The sequence below is a fragment of the Uloborus diversus genome, chromosome 7, assembly GCF_026930045.1.
Source record: "Uloborus diversus isolate 005 chromosome 7, Udiv.v.3.1, whole genome shotgun sequence".
Classification (NCBI taxonomy): domain Eukaryota; kingdom Metazoa; phylum Arthropoda; class Arachnida; order Araneae; family Uloboridae; genus Uloborus; species Uloborus diversus.
In genome coordinates this window covers 32,427,073-32,443,524 of record NC_072737.1, presented here as the reverse complement: position 1 = coordinate 32,443,524, position 16,452 = coordinate 32,427,073, and the positions used below count along the sequence as shown (strand labels likewise).

The window sequence follows — 16,452 nt, the reverse complement described above, 5'->3', positions numbered from 1 at the left end:
CGATATTCACTCGCGCCAACTTATTGTTTTTTTTTCAGAAAAAAAGAAGAGTTAGTTATAGGAGGGGTCAGTGAAACTCAAGAGGGGGAGGAGGGATGGGCTGGATAAGGTTAGGAGCCGCTGTTTTACACTAATAAACAGTGAAATTAAAATTTAGGGAAATTTTTTACCTTATTTCTTATAGTGTCTGTTCTCAAACTTGTGTTAAAGAAATGTCCTCCAATTGTCAATCTTACTAATACGCATTATTCTACGGCTAATATAGGTATGATGCTCATACATCCCCTATGCACCAGCTTTTGCATTCTATCCTGAAGAAATGCCAGATTGGGGAGAGGCATCAGCAGGAAAGTATCAAATTCTTACAACATTTCTGCTCTGCTGCGTACAATTGCCAATCACTTTCAGTGACCACTTGTTGACTCTGTACGCATGGGCTCCACCACACAGATGTCGTCTGCCACCACAGAACGAGACCCTGACGGTCCCAACCCTTTCACGTCCCATCGTCGAAAGAAATGGGCGGAAAATGTTCTCTTCCTGCCTGATGTACCTGGACCCCAATGACCATTCTGTTGGGACGCAGTCCTGCAGCCATGGATGGGAATTCCTGCACAGCGAGGAAGAGTGGACTCTTGTAACTGAGGTGAGTTTAGTTGTTCTTTGAAGCTTACACAGTTTATAACTTCCAAAGGAAAAAAAAAAATCCATACACTTTCTTAATTATCGATCAACACGACAAAATTCATTCACTCTGCAGAAGTTATTTTGGTGATTCATTTTCTTTTTCATCCCCGGTGTAGATAAACAAATCCATGAGCACAAAACAGTGAAACAACAACGCAAAGACAATATCTAAAGTTACACAGACAATGTCTAAAAGTTTCTAAAAGATAACACCAAATAATCTCAATCAGAATAAGAACAATTAAAAAGTTTAGTATCTAAAATGCTTGTAGAAACGAGTTCTCTTTTTTTCAGCCCCCATACATCCAAAAATGTGTTCGGGCGATGCTTGATATTTATTGCATATTGCACATGTTGCGAAAACTTTTTCTCCCCCATGAATATAGTGTCCTAGTGTGTTCTGTACATAGTTTTGATAAGTATGACGAATTGCAGCAATTAGTAGTTTCTACTATAGCTTGTACACCAAGCGTCATGGACTCGAGTTCTCATATTAGCTAAACTTTCATTCAGTTCGTCTTCGGGAAGTAGACTGGGTTCTGCGTTATCTTTTGTATGGGATAGAAGTTCCCAAACTGTGTCTTTTCTTCCCCTTGCAAATGGATATATCAAATGCCTCACGTTTAGCGAAGAAAAGAATTACGCCTCCTATTTACACAAAGTGCCTTAGTAATTAGGCTTCTGCTGTTTATATTCCTGATTATATGAGATTGTCTAAGTCTAGGTAGGATCTTGATTCTGGTCAACTTCTTGTGCTAGACTTTCTTAGAGTCAACAACCTTTTGGATCTCATCTGACTTCGTGAAACATTGGAGGTTGAAGGATTAGTAACAACAACTACAAACTTTCATTAAATTATCTTAAGAAGAAAGGGTTCAAAGTAAGGCTCAGCATTGCAAGTGCACTCACAGGGGTGCCCACAGGGGGGGATTATGGCGCAAGTTGCGCCATCAAAATTTTTGGGGGGGATTTTTTTTCAGAAGGTTTTTTTTTTCTTTAGAAAATGAACTTTTGAACTTTGGAATGAAAAAATATTTTAACTCATTCAGCAAGAAATAGATGCATTAATAATACTTTTTTCATGTACTCTTCAGGGCCATCGCCGTAGCACCCCCCCCCCCCCCCATTTTTTCAGAAGTGGGGCCGCAAATTTCATTTTAGCGATGCAACTAACGAAGAAAAAGGAAAACTCTTCGTTGTTTTTTAAAATTAAAATAGTTATTATAAATGAACAATCGAAATAATAGTGACTAAAGTATTTTTGTAAAGTTTGAATAGAAAATGTAATCTTAAAATACAATTTAGGAACATCCATGATTCTCTTTTATTAAGAGTATCTAAGTAAGGACCGCGGAAATGTAAGCTTCAAAAACTTTTACTCACGCAAAAAAAAAAAAAAAATTCTGTGCAGTACACTTGACTACGCCGCAGAGTGGGTATGTCTGTCTAGTCGGAAAGTATGGGCTCGACTCAAATTAAAGTATTGTACATAGAGTAAAATTAGCAAAATGAGAGGGAGGACCGGCGACAAAACTAACATGGTGCACGCCTTGTCTCTCTGCGGCCCTGGTTATACAAAGCCATGTTTCATATAGTTCTTCAGTTTAAAGAGAGAGACAGAAGAAAAAAAAATTATAAATAGGACAGCTTCATTAGGGCAGCCCATAGGATAGGGGTCGCCGAAACATTCCCATATGTTTTTTTTTTGAAGAAAAATGTTGTCCTGAAAATAATTGCTAAGTGGAGAAAAATGTATAGGTCGCCGAAATAAATTTGAAATAAAGAGAGAGAGAAAAACAGTTAAATGCAAAGAGAGATTCAAGGTATTGTAATGAATACTCACACCAAAAATTCTAAATGTTTGAATGTAAAAATCGTAAGTAAATCAAAGCTTGATCAAGAGATGCAGGAGGCACATTTAAAATAAGATGAAGTGGAATAGACCTAAGGTATCGCTGAAAATTACCACCTCCGTTCAAAATGTTAAAAGTCCTCTTTCTAAGGCCACAAACGTTTGTATTGCAGGAAAACAAAAATATTAGGCGGGAAATTGAAAACTTTATTATGGAAAATCCAAGCAAATAACCATGTTTGGCAAAGAAAAATTGGAAGAAAATATTACCACAATATGTTTACCAATAATTAAAATTTACAATGAAGATAGGAGGGACGTAGCCAAACTGAAAGGAAAAGTGGGGAACTCCAAACCCTTCTTTTTACGTCCCCAAAGCTGGCTGGAAGTGAGTTTTTAAAACTTAGGCTTCGAAAAAATCCCGGGAAAACGTTCTCAAACCCCATCCCTTACCATAACGTCATTAAAGATGGCCTACACCTGAGTATTTAGGACTGCATTTTCGAAAAACCGTGAGAGTGCTTACTCCCGACTTAACCTCCGAGAAACACCCTCTCCATTAATCATTAATCATCATTCAAGGCCGAATAAATTTCGTCTTTTGGGCAGTAATGTTAAAAAAAAACTCCCTTAGGTTTCCCAAAACTGTCGTCCTCCAAATATTACCGAAGATCCTCAAAAATTTCATTGTTAAGGTTTCAATTCAGAAAATTTTTCGGAGGAGATCTCCAAAACCTTCTACAGTATTTAAAATCGTCTACGATTGCGTTAATTGAATTTCAATTTTGAACATTTGACAGGGGAGGACTCCGAATCTCTCCACCCATTAACATTACCTAAAATTTTTAAAACTGCGGTTTCAACAGATCGAAAATTTTTCGAGAGAAGGCCCCCACCCCCCTCTCTTTCTTCAACATCATCGAAAAATATCTTAAATCTCGCTTTTAGTGCTTCAATCACGAAACATTTCCGATCGTGAGCCCTTTCAAAACTCCCCCCTCCCCTTTCATCGATGGTTAGCTTAAATTACGTTTTCGGAGCTTTACTTATAAAAAAAAAAAAAACTGGCAGTGCACTAAATTTTAACAAAAGAAGTCTACAATCTCGTTTCTAATGCTTCAAAATTTCAAAAAATTGGGGGGGGGGGGGGGCATCTCTCTTTTCCTTAATATCACCATAGATGGTCTAAAATTGCATTTTTCGAACTACAATTTTCAAATTTTTCCCGGGAATGAGCCCCCGAACCCCTCTTTACTTGTCACAATCAGAAATAATTCACAATTGGGAATGCGTCATTGAAGTTTACATTTTGAAAAATTATTGAACGATGACCCCGATCTTCCTTCCTTAACATCACCATAGATTGTCTAAAACTGTTTTTCAAATAAGAATCTTGAAAATTCGAGGGGGGCAGCCCCCCGGACTCCCTCTTCTGAACATAAATATAACGTACGATTGTGTTGGGAACTTAAATATGATAAAAAATATCGGGAGAGGCTATCCTGGACCTCCTTTCCCCTTCCTCCCAAACTTAAAATATAGTCTAAAACTGCATTTTTATGTCTTCAATTTCAAAATAATGCAAGAAGGTAGCGCTCCGGCACCCCCTAATTCTGATTGAATATTATTCTTACGATTAAATTTTTATTGCTAGCACTAAAAGGTCTAGTAATATGACTATATCTGCTAAACCAGAAGCCAAATCATCTCTCTCTGCAAATTGTAAAACGCGTTAGAAACAAGGGGCCGCCAAAATCGTATCCCCCCTCCAGTTTTTTTTGACTTAGCGACGGCTCTGGTATTCTTTCCAAACTTTAATGACCGTGTCTCTTTTTCAATGAGGGGAACATCACAGACGATATGGAGTTGGTGTCCGTTTCAAAACTGAATCAGACAATTTGATTTCTTTTCAGTTTTTCATAAATTTTCTGGAAGAAGCACAATTTTGCATGATGAATACGTGTGACAGTGATGAGAGGGAGAATGGTCTAAAACAGGGGCGGCATTTCAACGTTTCATTTGGGAGGTCGAGTTTTTTAGATGTGAGTTATCTCAGTTTGGATTAAAATACATATTGGTTAACAAGATAGGATCATAAAATGGATTAAGTATTCATAAAAATAAGGCTATTAAGAGAGTTTAAATATTAACTAATATAGTTTTATTTGATCATAAATTATTCCTGAAAATATTTTGATATTAGTTTTTGCCTTTCAGAAAGTTTTAATGTACGATTTTTAGAATCTGGAAATCGTGTTACTTTATTCCATCAATATGCAATGTCGTACTTTTTTGCCAATATAACTAAAGATGAAAGTCTTTTTTGTCCCATTGTGCTCCGAAGATAATTTTCTAACCTCCTAATGCACAAAAATGATCTTTCACAACTAGCTGAGCCAATTGGAATGGTTGAAAAACAGTTGAAGCTACAAAGTTAGAAAACACATCTCTTAGATTTTTCTCTTGAAAATAACCCAGGTAACTTTGAATATTGTGCTATTCTTCGTTTTTCATCATTGAATAGTGTAGTGGCTATTTGCAAAATAATTCTTCTTGCTCAGAGCTATAAATTTTACTTATAATTGAAACATTTTATTTCTCCTTTTCAATAACCTATCAATATAACATTGAGCTTAAGGTCAACAATACAGATAAATCTTTACCATCAAATCTTATTTTAATTTTATTAGAAACAATCTATTATCTGATACAAAATACTAATTCAATTTTGTGACTTTATATCATCATGTTGATTTTTGTCACCTTCTAAACTCATTTGGATTTTTTTCCGCCTTTTTAAAATTGGCGCGAATTAAGATTTTTTTAAAGTTTTGCTCTTGGTTGAAATATACATCCAAGCAAAATTTATTAACTGTTTCGACTGTAGATTTAGCTGAAGCATGGACAGTCCGAAAATTAAGGTTAGCGGATTGAAGATGTTTTGATAAAGTACAAAATTTTTTTTAAACTCTCCACAATACAAACAAAGCGAATAAACATTCAAACTAAGTCATACGCATGTAAAAAGACGTCGGCTTTTCCATGAAAGAGTCGCTTTCAAACAGTCCAAAATTAACAAGGAGGGTTTTTATAAATTTAACTTTTGAAGAATATCTTGTGTCACTCATAAATGACAAAGTTAAAGAGTAACCAGAAAAAGCATTTGTTGATGAATGACTTTTTTCAAAAATAGTGTGTCTTTTGTAAGAATTTTCTATGAATGTATACAAAGCATCGGGTTGCTGAAATGTTTTTCTACCAAAAGGAATCGGTGTTCTCTCACTAACTAAATATACCTTTAAAATATGAGCGTAACAACATACGCAAAATACTAAGGAATTTCTTGTAAAATCGTGCAGCCACACCACTGGTCCTCTCATAACACTAAACACACAAGTATGAAATATTTAGTCCACACGAGGAGATTACTTTTTTAGTTGAAACAAACTGTGATTCTCCATCACTTTTTTCTGCTCTGAAAAGGGCTGCAAATGATTTACAATTTTCTAAGTTACATCCAAATAGCAAAATCCGCTTGTGTAGTAGAAATGTCTCAAGATTCATTGACTATTATAGAATCAGTGGGCGTGTTTTGTAAAAAAAAAAAAAAAAAAAAAAAAAAAAAAAAAAAACTTTGGCATATCGTCGCTTCAGAGCAACAGTATTATATCTTAGTGTTTTTTCTGGGATTAAATGTCTTAGTGTTGCTCTGAAGCGACGATATGGTCGCTGATTTGCAATTTACGTAAACTAAATTTGCCCATTTCTCATCATTCTGTGCAAAAACTTAGGGGGTGCAACTGCCCCCTCTAGCTCCCCCTATTTGCCGCCCCTGGTCTAAAATGTTTTATTGTTTGTAATAATTCTAACCAGTATGCTCTAGTCTTTCATTGATTTATTTAACAATTGTTATGAACTAGTTTTGAAGTTTGCGGAAAACACATTTTTTCTCCTTCCAATCGACAATTAATATATTTTCTTCATTAACTAGCTTAAGCTTATGAAGAATTTTTCACACACACACACACACACATTTCACTTTTACTCCCATCTTCTCTACCATTTTTAAACTGACTGTTTCAATTTATCATTAGATGATTTTTATTAAAACTTTCAGTGATGTTGGTTTTTGTTGATAGAAGTAGAACAGTCTGTTCCTAAGGTGTTTAAATTATTTTTCGTAAATCATATTTACTTTCTTCCATATCTAATACGTGTAGAAGGATATTGGATTCGTTAAAACTCTCGAGCACTGGTTTTCGATGTGTGCTCAATAGCTGAATCCATTTTTCAGGATTTCCGAAAAATATCTGTCACGGTGTGTGTGATCCATCTTTTTTGGCTATGCGACTTCAATTTTGGAAAACTGTAACAGACCGTACTATAATGCCAGAAAAACACCCTCTTTATCATCAGTCATCTAAAACTGAGTTTTTAGTACTGCAATTTTGAAAAATTTATAGGAGAGAGCCCCTGATTCCCCCCTCTTTCTTTAACACGATCAAACACTAGCCTAGAAATGCGTTTTTGGGGTATCAATTTCAAAAAATTGGCGGGGGAATGGCACCGAAATGCACTTTCCACTAACATTATCAAGATCTATCAAAACTGCGTTTTTAAAGCTACAAGTTCGAAAATTTAAGTGGAGCACCCCTCTCCCGACCCCCCTCCCCCACTCTCATCAACATTATTGAAAAATCGTCTTAAAATTGGTTTTTAGGGCTTCAATTTCGAGAAAATTTCGGCAGAGCTTCCGAAAACTTTTTTTTTCTTAACATCACAAAGGTCGGCTATAATTGCGATTTTAGAGCTTCAATTTCAGAAAACCGCTTTTCCCCCAACCATAGATAGCGTTTTTAAGACTTTTAATTTTAAAAATTTCCCCGGGGCAAGCCCTAGGATATCTTCTTTCCTTAACATTACCACAGATAGTCTAAAACTGCGTTCTTAGAACTAAAACTTGAAAACAAAGGAGAGCCCTCCTTAACACAACGTTGATTATCTACAGTTGCGCTTTTAAAACACCAAACCATGTATCCCCCTAACATCACCAGAGATCGTCTAAAACTGTAGTTTTAAAACTACAATTTCGAAAATTTTCCGGGGGAGAACCCCCGGACCCCCTATCAAAGTGGCAATAAATTTCCGTTTCAAGATTCATATTGTATACATCTAGTAATGACTCCATCCCAAGATAGAAAGTTGAATCCACTCTCCCTGTAACTATTCATACGTTAAAAAAAAAAAAAAAAAAGGTGTAGCAAAATTCAGGGGTACCTAAAATTTATTTACCAAGGACTACGTTGTAAAATTTGGGAAGGCAAGGTGGGTCACACAATTCAACAATATTTCAGTTTGTTAGCGCTCCTCCCCCCCTTGAATTTGACTAGAAATTACACACTCTAAAAACTGTTATGTGTCACCCCATTCGAAAGCGGGAAAATTTTTGGGGGGGAATTTGCGCCATTGAGCTTGGGGGGGATGGGCACCCCTGTGCACTCAGTCATTTCAGCATGGATGTAATTACGAAATTAAAAATAATAAAAAAGTGATATTTTCTTACAGACACAAATTTTGAGAAATTTTTCATGCTTTAAAAATTTGTTCTAAGGTAAGAAAACAGTTCTGTCTCTTTCCCACCACTTAAACCAGCAGAACTTTTTTCTGATTCGTTCTGTTTCAGCAAACAGGAATATTTAATTTTCATAATCTTGTTTGATTATAAAACTCAATAAGTATTTTTTCAGAAATTCCTGACATTTTTGTATATTTTTGGTACAAGAGAGGAAGGGGAGAGGGACATATTTTATGAAACAAAACATATCATAAAATATTTAAATGCTCTTTGCTTAAGAATAAATTCTGTTGTTGTATTTTTACAGTACCTTTTCTGAAAATGCATTAATCAATTAGAAAGCTGAAATTTTACACAAGGGAAATATAGAAGGGCTCGGGTCAGAAATGTGACAAGCCACAAGGAGTGACTTTTCGATCAAAATTTCTGTTTCTCATAACTAAGATTGAAATAAACATGACAATGGATTATGTCATTTGGAGAAAAACTTATCTGGTTTTAGTATTGTAGAATATAGAATGTATAATACTTTTAAAAAATTCTACAAATATTTTTAATAAGTTGGAAATTGGCCTACTGAAAAATTCACATCAGTGGCACATCACATTCTAGCCACGAGCCCTTCATGTATATTTTTCGAAATCCAAAATAATTGCATTGGAAGACTATTTTAAAGTATTTAATTTTATTTATTTTAATAGTGGAATCTAGTCTGTGAACGAGAATATCTGATTAATCTCTTACCGTATGTATATACTGCGGGTACCATGCTGGGAGGTTTGCTGTTTGGAGTTTTAGCTGATCACTATGGGAGGAGATTCAATCTGCTGGCAGCCCTCTTCCTTCATACCTTTTTGGGACTTGCTTTACATTTCTTTTCTCTGTACATATTTTATGCTGTTGGGTACGCACTGCAAGGAATTTTAGTCACGGTAAGTGTTTTGATTTTTTTTTTCATTTACAAAAACATAAGTGTACTTAATTGTTAAATTGTGTATTTAAATAGTTGCTTCACATCACATGAATGCAGAGCACCTAAGTGCCCAGGCTTAAATTAAGAGGCTCAAAGACTTGGTGAGACACCCGGTACAGAGCTGGATTAAGACATCGGGGGACCCTAGGTCAAACTCTTTTGCTGGGGCCCTTTTTTAGTCAAAAGTTACAATTTTAGCATTGACTAAAATAACTTTAACCGTTTTGTAGCCCCTAAAAAGTGGGGCCCTAGGCCAATTCAGTAATCAGAGGCACAAAGACTTTATGAAACATCCGGTACAGAGCCGGATTAAGATATTGGGGGACCCTAGGCCAAACTCTTTTTTATGGGGCCCTCCTGTATTTAAACCTTACAATTTAGCCATTGGCTAAAATAATTTTAGCCATTTTGTAGCCCCTAAAAAATGGGGCCCTAGGCAGCGGTCTTGTTGGACTATTCAGTAATCAGACTCTGTGCCGAACTGTAATGGAGACTTATTGGTTGAACTCATCCCCTCTTCCTTTGTTGTTTGTTCGTTTGAGTGCGTTGTGTATCTTGTTTCTTTGTTTAGAGGATATCTGTTCCTAGTTTATTTTGTTAGCTCAAAATTGATTTTAGGGAAAAAATCTGGCAATATTTCTAAGACACTGTTCAACAATATGATACAGGCATTAGAAGTCAAATGCGCGAGGTAAAAAAGGATCTCATTTCACTGTTTTTTTTTTTTTTTTTTTGCATCTAATGATCTTGATTTCCTATATTTAGATATCTGCAATATTTTCATTATTCTTAGTGCACAGCATTTTCATTTTTCATTTTTATAATCTAATTTTTCAAAATCCTTAATAGAACTTATTTTATTAGCAACAAATTAACTGCTGAAAAAAAAGAAGGAGAGGCAAGGAAAGAAAGAGAAATTAAGTTTCTGTTATAATAAAGGAAGTTAAAATCATGATGGCGATTCGCACAAAATATTTATATTTATGTTTTTGGTTCAGTACACAAAGTATTTTATTTTTTCTAGGCAATACAGTGTATATCATTTACCTTACTTCTTGAGACAGTATCGTATCCATATCATCTCAAATCAACATTCTTCCTGAGCTTTGTCACACCATTTGGAGTTATAGTTTTGTCCATAGTAGCATGGCTCATAAAAAATTGGAGATACATTCAGCTGGCCATATCCGCACCTGGCATCGTATGCTTAGGTTACTTTTGGTAAGTATTTGTTTCAAACATAGTTTATGCCAAAACTTCAATTCAAAATGCAGATATTAGCGTTTTTATTTTAAAAAAGGAATTTTGATCTCTGCTATTTTTTTTATCTCTCCATCGTTCAGTCTTAAACAGACAGTAAAAATTTTTAAAAATCAAAAAATTATCAAAACGATTTTTAAAAGTAAAACATCGGAGATGGAGATTGAAATGCATGGATTGCATCATCTTTGAAGCAATGAAAAACGCGATTTATATTTATTGTTGTTTATGATAACGTTATATTGGTGGCTTAGACTGTACACCAGCTAACTACATGATAGGTAATTTTTCAGGAGGTAATAACAACATGTCAGGTTTATAGCACGTTGTGTAGTTAGTGAGTTTTAATGAAACACGAGTTTCTCTATTCGTAGACAACATTTGAAGTAACACGTTTTTACTTTCTTCTATATCTAATATATAGAAGAAAGTATTGGATTCGTGCAAATTTTCGAATTTCGAATTTTGACGGATTCGAACAATTTGAGGTGTGCTGAGTCCATTTCGACTATTTTTGGAAAATGTCTGTCTGTCTGTGTGTATGTGTGTGTGTGTGTATGTGTGTGTATGTGTGTATGTGTGTCACGTCTGTGTGTGACCAGTTTTTTGTGGCCGCTCTACAGCAAAAACTACCGCATGAAATCGAACGAAATTTGATACACATATGTGCCCCTATGTGAACTTGTGCCCATTGGTTTTTGGCGCGAATTCCTCCAAGGGGGGTGGAGCAATGGGACGTTTTTTGAGTTTTACGTGACTGCTATTCCCCAGGAAGTAATTGGCGGAATCAGACAAAATTTGGTCCATATGTTGTCCCTAACAGGTACAGATCCTGATTCAATTTTGGTGTCAATAGCTCAAACGGGGGTTGAGCTATAGAACGTTTTTTGCCGTCAATTGTGACTGCTGTATCTCAATAAATAATGAACGTATAATCAAACAAAAATTTATCGACAAGTAGCCCTTAGAGGGTATAAGAAATGATTCTATTTTGGTGTCAACAGCTAAAAAGGGGGCGGCGCAATCGAACGTTCTTTTTTTTCCATTGTGAGTGCCATATCTCAAGAAGTAATGCTACGTTCTGGATGAAATTTGGAATAAATATGAATCCATTTGTAAACAGGCGTTGGTTTAATTTTGGCGCCAATCGCTCCATGGGGGCTGATTTTTTTTTTTTATTTGTGTGAATAAAAATAGCTTTTTAATTGCAACAATAAGAAAGATAAATCGTAACAGACTGTCGTCTGCGTTCAGCTCGTGCTTTTAATTGCATGGAAATGATCCGAAATATTATCTCAATGATTTAAAATTTTTAACTGTTGCCATCTTGTGTCTGTTAACAGATAAATGTTTGTAATTATTTTAAGCAAGGCTTTTAAAATAATTTTAAATTTTCATTCTTTGCTTTGCTTTTGAGATAAATCAGGAATTGGGATGCTCATCAAGTTTTGGCATGTGTAATTTTGTTTTCGTTGGGAATATTGCTTCCTCGTTAAGCATAGGGAGGGATCAGAATTATAAGAAAGATATAGAAGAAAGTTTCGTGATGGCCACAACATACTAGTTTCTTATGGATGCAGATTGAAATAATAACCAAGTTAAGGAAAACGTTTATTTTTGAAAATGTGTGAACTTAGCTGGGCTGCAGTTTGCAGTTGGTATTTTATTCTTTCAACTAGCTTTTGCCCGCGGCTTCGCTTACGTTGATGTAGTTTTTTTTCAATTGATTCAAGTTAATGGTCATTACAGGCAGAGGTCAAATAGTTACCAAAACATTGTTTGTCTCTAGTTTCGCCGACATTTCAAATTGCCTGCCCCCTTAAATGTATCAAAAGGTATGATTAAAACTGAAAATTAGGGGTAAAGGGAATAAATGAAATGTTGGCAAAAGTGAGAAGAAAGCCAAAAATCACAAAAAATAAATCACGAAAACGTTCAGGAGTTGTAAAGAAGTCAGTTTGGGTAATTCCCAAAAAATCCAATTCGAGTGAGGTCAACTATTCTTAAATAAAGTGAAACAGTTCCCTTATAATCCCGATCTCCATCAAATAGATAATATCCAGCGCTACACCGGCAATCAAAATTATTGTATAATGTGTAACTTTTTACCGTAGAAATCGTCCCAAAATAGGGTCAACAATGATGCTACCCGAAATGTTTCCAATAAACAGCAAAAATTTGGCAATTGTTTGAAATTGTGTGCAAAGACAAAGTAATGGAAGTTTTTGCGCTGTTTATGAATTTGCGAATTAGTTGGCGAATTATTTTACGTGTTAACAAATTTAAAGAAAGAAATATTACAGAAATGGCGATATTTGGTTACATGGTGAAGACCGAGAAACAGTATTGCGTAGTCTTTAGCTCCAAAAACAGCGACAGTTGAAAAAAATGCCAAATGCCTTAGCTATTGAAATGATTCCACAAAAAAAGTTTGGCTAGATTCCAGCTGATCGATTAAACACCCAGTCAATACAAATAAATTTAAAAAAAAACATTAATTGCCTCAAAGTTGCATTAAAATGGAAAAAAATCAGCCAAATCCATGTATTATTTGCCAATCTTGTGCAAAAATCTTACTTCAAGATTTGACTTGAGAAAAGCCTTGAACAGTCACGAAAAGCAAAGATAGTCAACAATACAACAATAGTCGTTATCGACAGGGAGTTGAGATGATACACTAAATATTGTATTGAGTTAAGGAAAGCCTTCGAACATGGAACTTAAAAGCTCATAACTCGTTTTTTATTCTACTTAGAAATTTCGAACAGGTGCCATCTTCAGCAGAAAAATCAGAGCTTTCGATGGACATATAATGTTAATATGTGCAAGTATTTTTTCATCCCCATATTAGAGAATTTATACGAAAATTGTGTTTTATTGCCCCCCTAAGGGGGTTTTGCCACCCATAATGGGACGAAAACTACCCTATGTGTTATTCTGATGCATAAACTATATTATTGTAAAGTTTCATCAAAATCCATTCAGTAGTTTTTGCGTGAAAGAGTAACAAACATCCATACATCCATACATCCATACAGACAAACTTTCGCATATATAATAGTAGTAAGATAGTAAAAGGCCCATTACATCGCTGTATTTCTCAAGTTCAAATTTACGGCAGTAACTAATGCTCTGATAGCATATAAACATAAATGATAAATTTAAGTCGGTACATCCTCATATATATAATAGTCAATGATCGAGTAACGGGCCTGACTTCATCAACAATGAAGCTCGCGCCACGGCATGATAATTTGATAATATTTTTTTAGTAATGTTAGACATCCAGGGAAAGTCTTTATTCTGACAAGGCTAAACTGGATCCAGTAACTAACTGTTTTACTGGTAAGACTCATTTTAGGAGAACGCAGAAACGAAAAAGTGGTCAACAATGAACGCCAGCTACTGGAGTTAAGGGTTCATCCACTGCAGTTAAGGATAAATTTTAAACCATCAAAATATCACCAAACAAGCAATTGCTTCGTTCAAATGTAGAAGCAATTTTCAGCCGTCATACCTTGACGGGCGATTTTCCAGTATATTGAATAAGAACGTTTTTTTTTCAAATTTTTGAAACAATACTCTTTTTGAAAAATCTATGTTTTGCATGACAATCTTATAGGAATTTTAGGAAATATTTCCCCTCCCAGTTCTCTGCCTTTTTTTGCGCATTGATAGATAATCATTTTAGAAACATATGACGTGTATTTGCATAGTAAATGTAAATTGAATCTTTTCTGAAGCTGTAAGAGCTGTTTTCTTTTGCAGAACATTACTTTAAAAAAATAAATGATAATAAATAAACAGGAAATCTTCAAGCGACGAAAGATGAAAGAAAAGAAAATCACCTTTCGCGGTATTTTTAGTAATTCTGCAATGTTTACAACAAGACCGTTCAATAACTATAATTCATGAATGTATTCACTGCTAGTTACTATTTCTACAATCACATAGTTTGTTAAAAATCAATGGATCTTAACCCGCTGCACTTTAACCAAACAATATTTTTTATGTCATGAAAACACTATGCGCATCGGTTCCTCCCCCTCCTTCACTATTACAAAGGAACATGGTACCAACCTCACACTCAGTGAGGGGTTCAGACAAACCCAGTTTTTAAATCTTTTGTCAATCCTAGCATCTTAATATGTATACATTTAAAGGCAGTTATGCCACACCAGGAGAAAATTATATTTTTCACATTCACCAAAATATTCCCCCGTGGAAAAACTCTACCTAGGCTAGGGATGAAAGGAGGTCAAACAATCAACTACTCTCGCTGATGAAGTGCGGCAAAACATCCCCAAATCCCCGAAACATCTGCGAGAACGTGGCGCAGAATTCAGCTGTGTTAAGACATGGATGGTGTTCCGCCATGTTTATAACTCTTAACACTTCAACATAACATCAATGTAACATCAATACAATAAACGTTCAACCATTTCTACCGTGATGCTGAAAATGAAGGGGGAAGTTCGGGGGTGGGGGGCACTTCCGAAGTACTCTGTACATGACAGGAAATATTCAACGTTGTTTAGCACAAGTAAACAGATTGCTGAATACACGTATTTCGGGGTTTTCAGGAACCCCTTTTTCAATTCGAAGCTGTGAGCTTTAGAATGTAAAGGCAACCGGATGTCTTTACATCCAACAGCTCACAACTTTTGCATAGGAAAAAGGGTTCCTTGAAACTCCGAAACATATATGTATGCAGTGTTCTATATTTTAGTGTAATAAATACGTTGGATATTTCTTGCTATTGCTCAGCATAAAGGTATTTATTTTTTTTAAACTATGTACATAAATCCAGTTGCTCTTTCTAATCGTAGTTAATTTTCTAAAGCAGAATCTTTAAGCTTCTCTATGATCCTTACCAAAGGCCCTGGTACCACATCAGTAGCAATAGTCTTTTTGTACAACCTCGATGCTAATAATTAAAAAAAAAAAAGTGTCTAATCAAATGCATTGTGTAAAAAATCTTCGAACAAGATTCTTGAAAGTTAAAAGTTGAATATTTATTCAAATTCAGCAAGTACTTTTTGAATTCCTTTCACGCAGGCTGATTCCTCGGTCCCTCCCGTGGTTGCTGGCTGAAGGTTATGTTGCTGAAGCTGAAAAGCAGCTACTGCGATTCGCAAGGTTCAACAAAACTCTTCTCCCTCACAACTTCCGTATTCGGTTGATGAACTTTTGCAAAGCTATCAAGTCATTCTCACAAGGCTCTCACCACAGCCTGGAAACTGTTGTATGCTCAGCAAAGATCCGAAGATATACATTTATTCTTTATTATATGTGGTAAGGAGTTTTTAGTTTCACGAGGAAACGTTTCATGTTCAAATATGCAAATTTATCAGAGTAATGAAAGAACATGGAAAGTGGCAATTTTGAATTGATGAATGTAATCTTATCTATATTCAGTAAATTACCGCCCATTAGCCAGGGCTAAAGCAGAAATACATGAAATACACCGCCAGCTCAGCCAGCCGAGTGACCGGGTCACTCGGCAGGTCAGTGCTAATTCTGCATTAGCTACCAGTTGGTTTGGCCCTCTTGGCTTCTATAAGAGGTTTTCCATCTCCAGCTCAGTCACTTTCCTATGCCGGGCTGATGAGTGCTAATAAGCACGAAACTGCAGTCCTCGGCTGGAAATGACTGAGCTGGCGGTGTATTTCATGTGTAATCTTATCTGTTTTTAACATACAGTAAGTAGAATGTCAAAAATCCGAACGCAGTCCTACTCTCCGCCATTCTTGAGTTAGAATGCGCCACGTTACGGTGATTTAAGAAACTACCGAAAACGGTAAAACATTCCGTTCCACGTTTTTTTTTTTTTTTTTTTTTTTGTGGTAAAATATATACTTCTGACAGTTTATGGTGTAATGTAATTTTAAAAGAATAGAAAACAAAAAAACCCAATAAGCACGATGAAAAAATACTGTCATTTACTAAGCTTAAAAGTAGGTTATAAGTTACGTCGTTTTTTTGTTTTACCTCTTTCAGTCGCCATTAGCTAGAGGCTGCAGCGCCTCTTATAGTTTACTGGAATTGCGAATGAAGTTTTAATAAACTGCTCGGCAATTGTAAAGGAACAGATGCATTTTAACT

General features: G+C 35.5%; 1 protein-coding gene across 1 annotated transcript in view; it reads left to right on the top strand.

The window, feature by feature from the left end:
- Positions 1 to 319: 319 nt before the first annotated feature.
- Positions 320 to 16,452, top strand: part of LOC129226642 (organic cation/carnitine transporter 2-like) — a 28,911-nt gene continuing 12,778 nt past the window's right edge. The window contains exons 1-4 of the mRNA XM_054861273.1: positions 320 to 646; positions 8,816 to 9,046; positions 10,112 to 10,308; positions 15,406 to 15,642. Coding sequence (XP_054717248.1) covers positions 320 to 646; positions 8,816 to 9,046; positions 10,112 to 10,308; positions 15,406 to 15,642 — 992 coding nt within the window. The remainder of the gene's footprint in view (positions 647 to 8,815; positions 9,047 to 10,111; positions 10,309 to 15,405; positions 15,643 to 16,452) is intronic.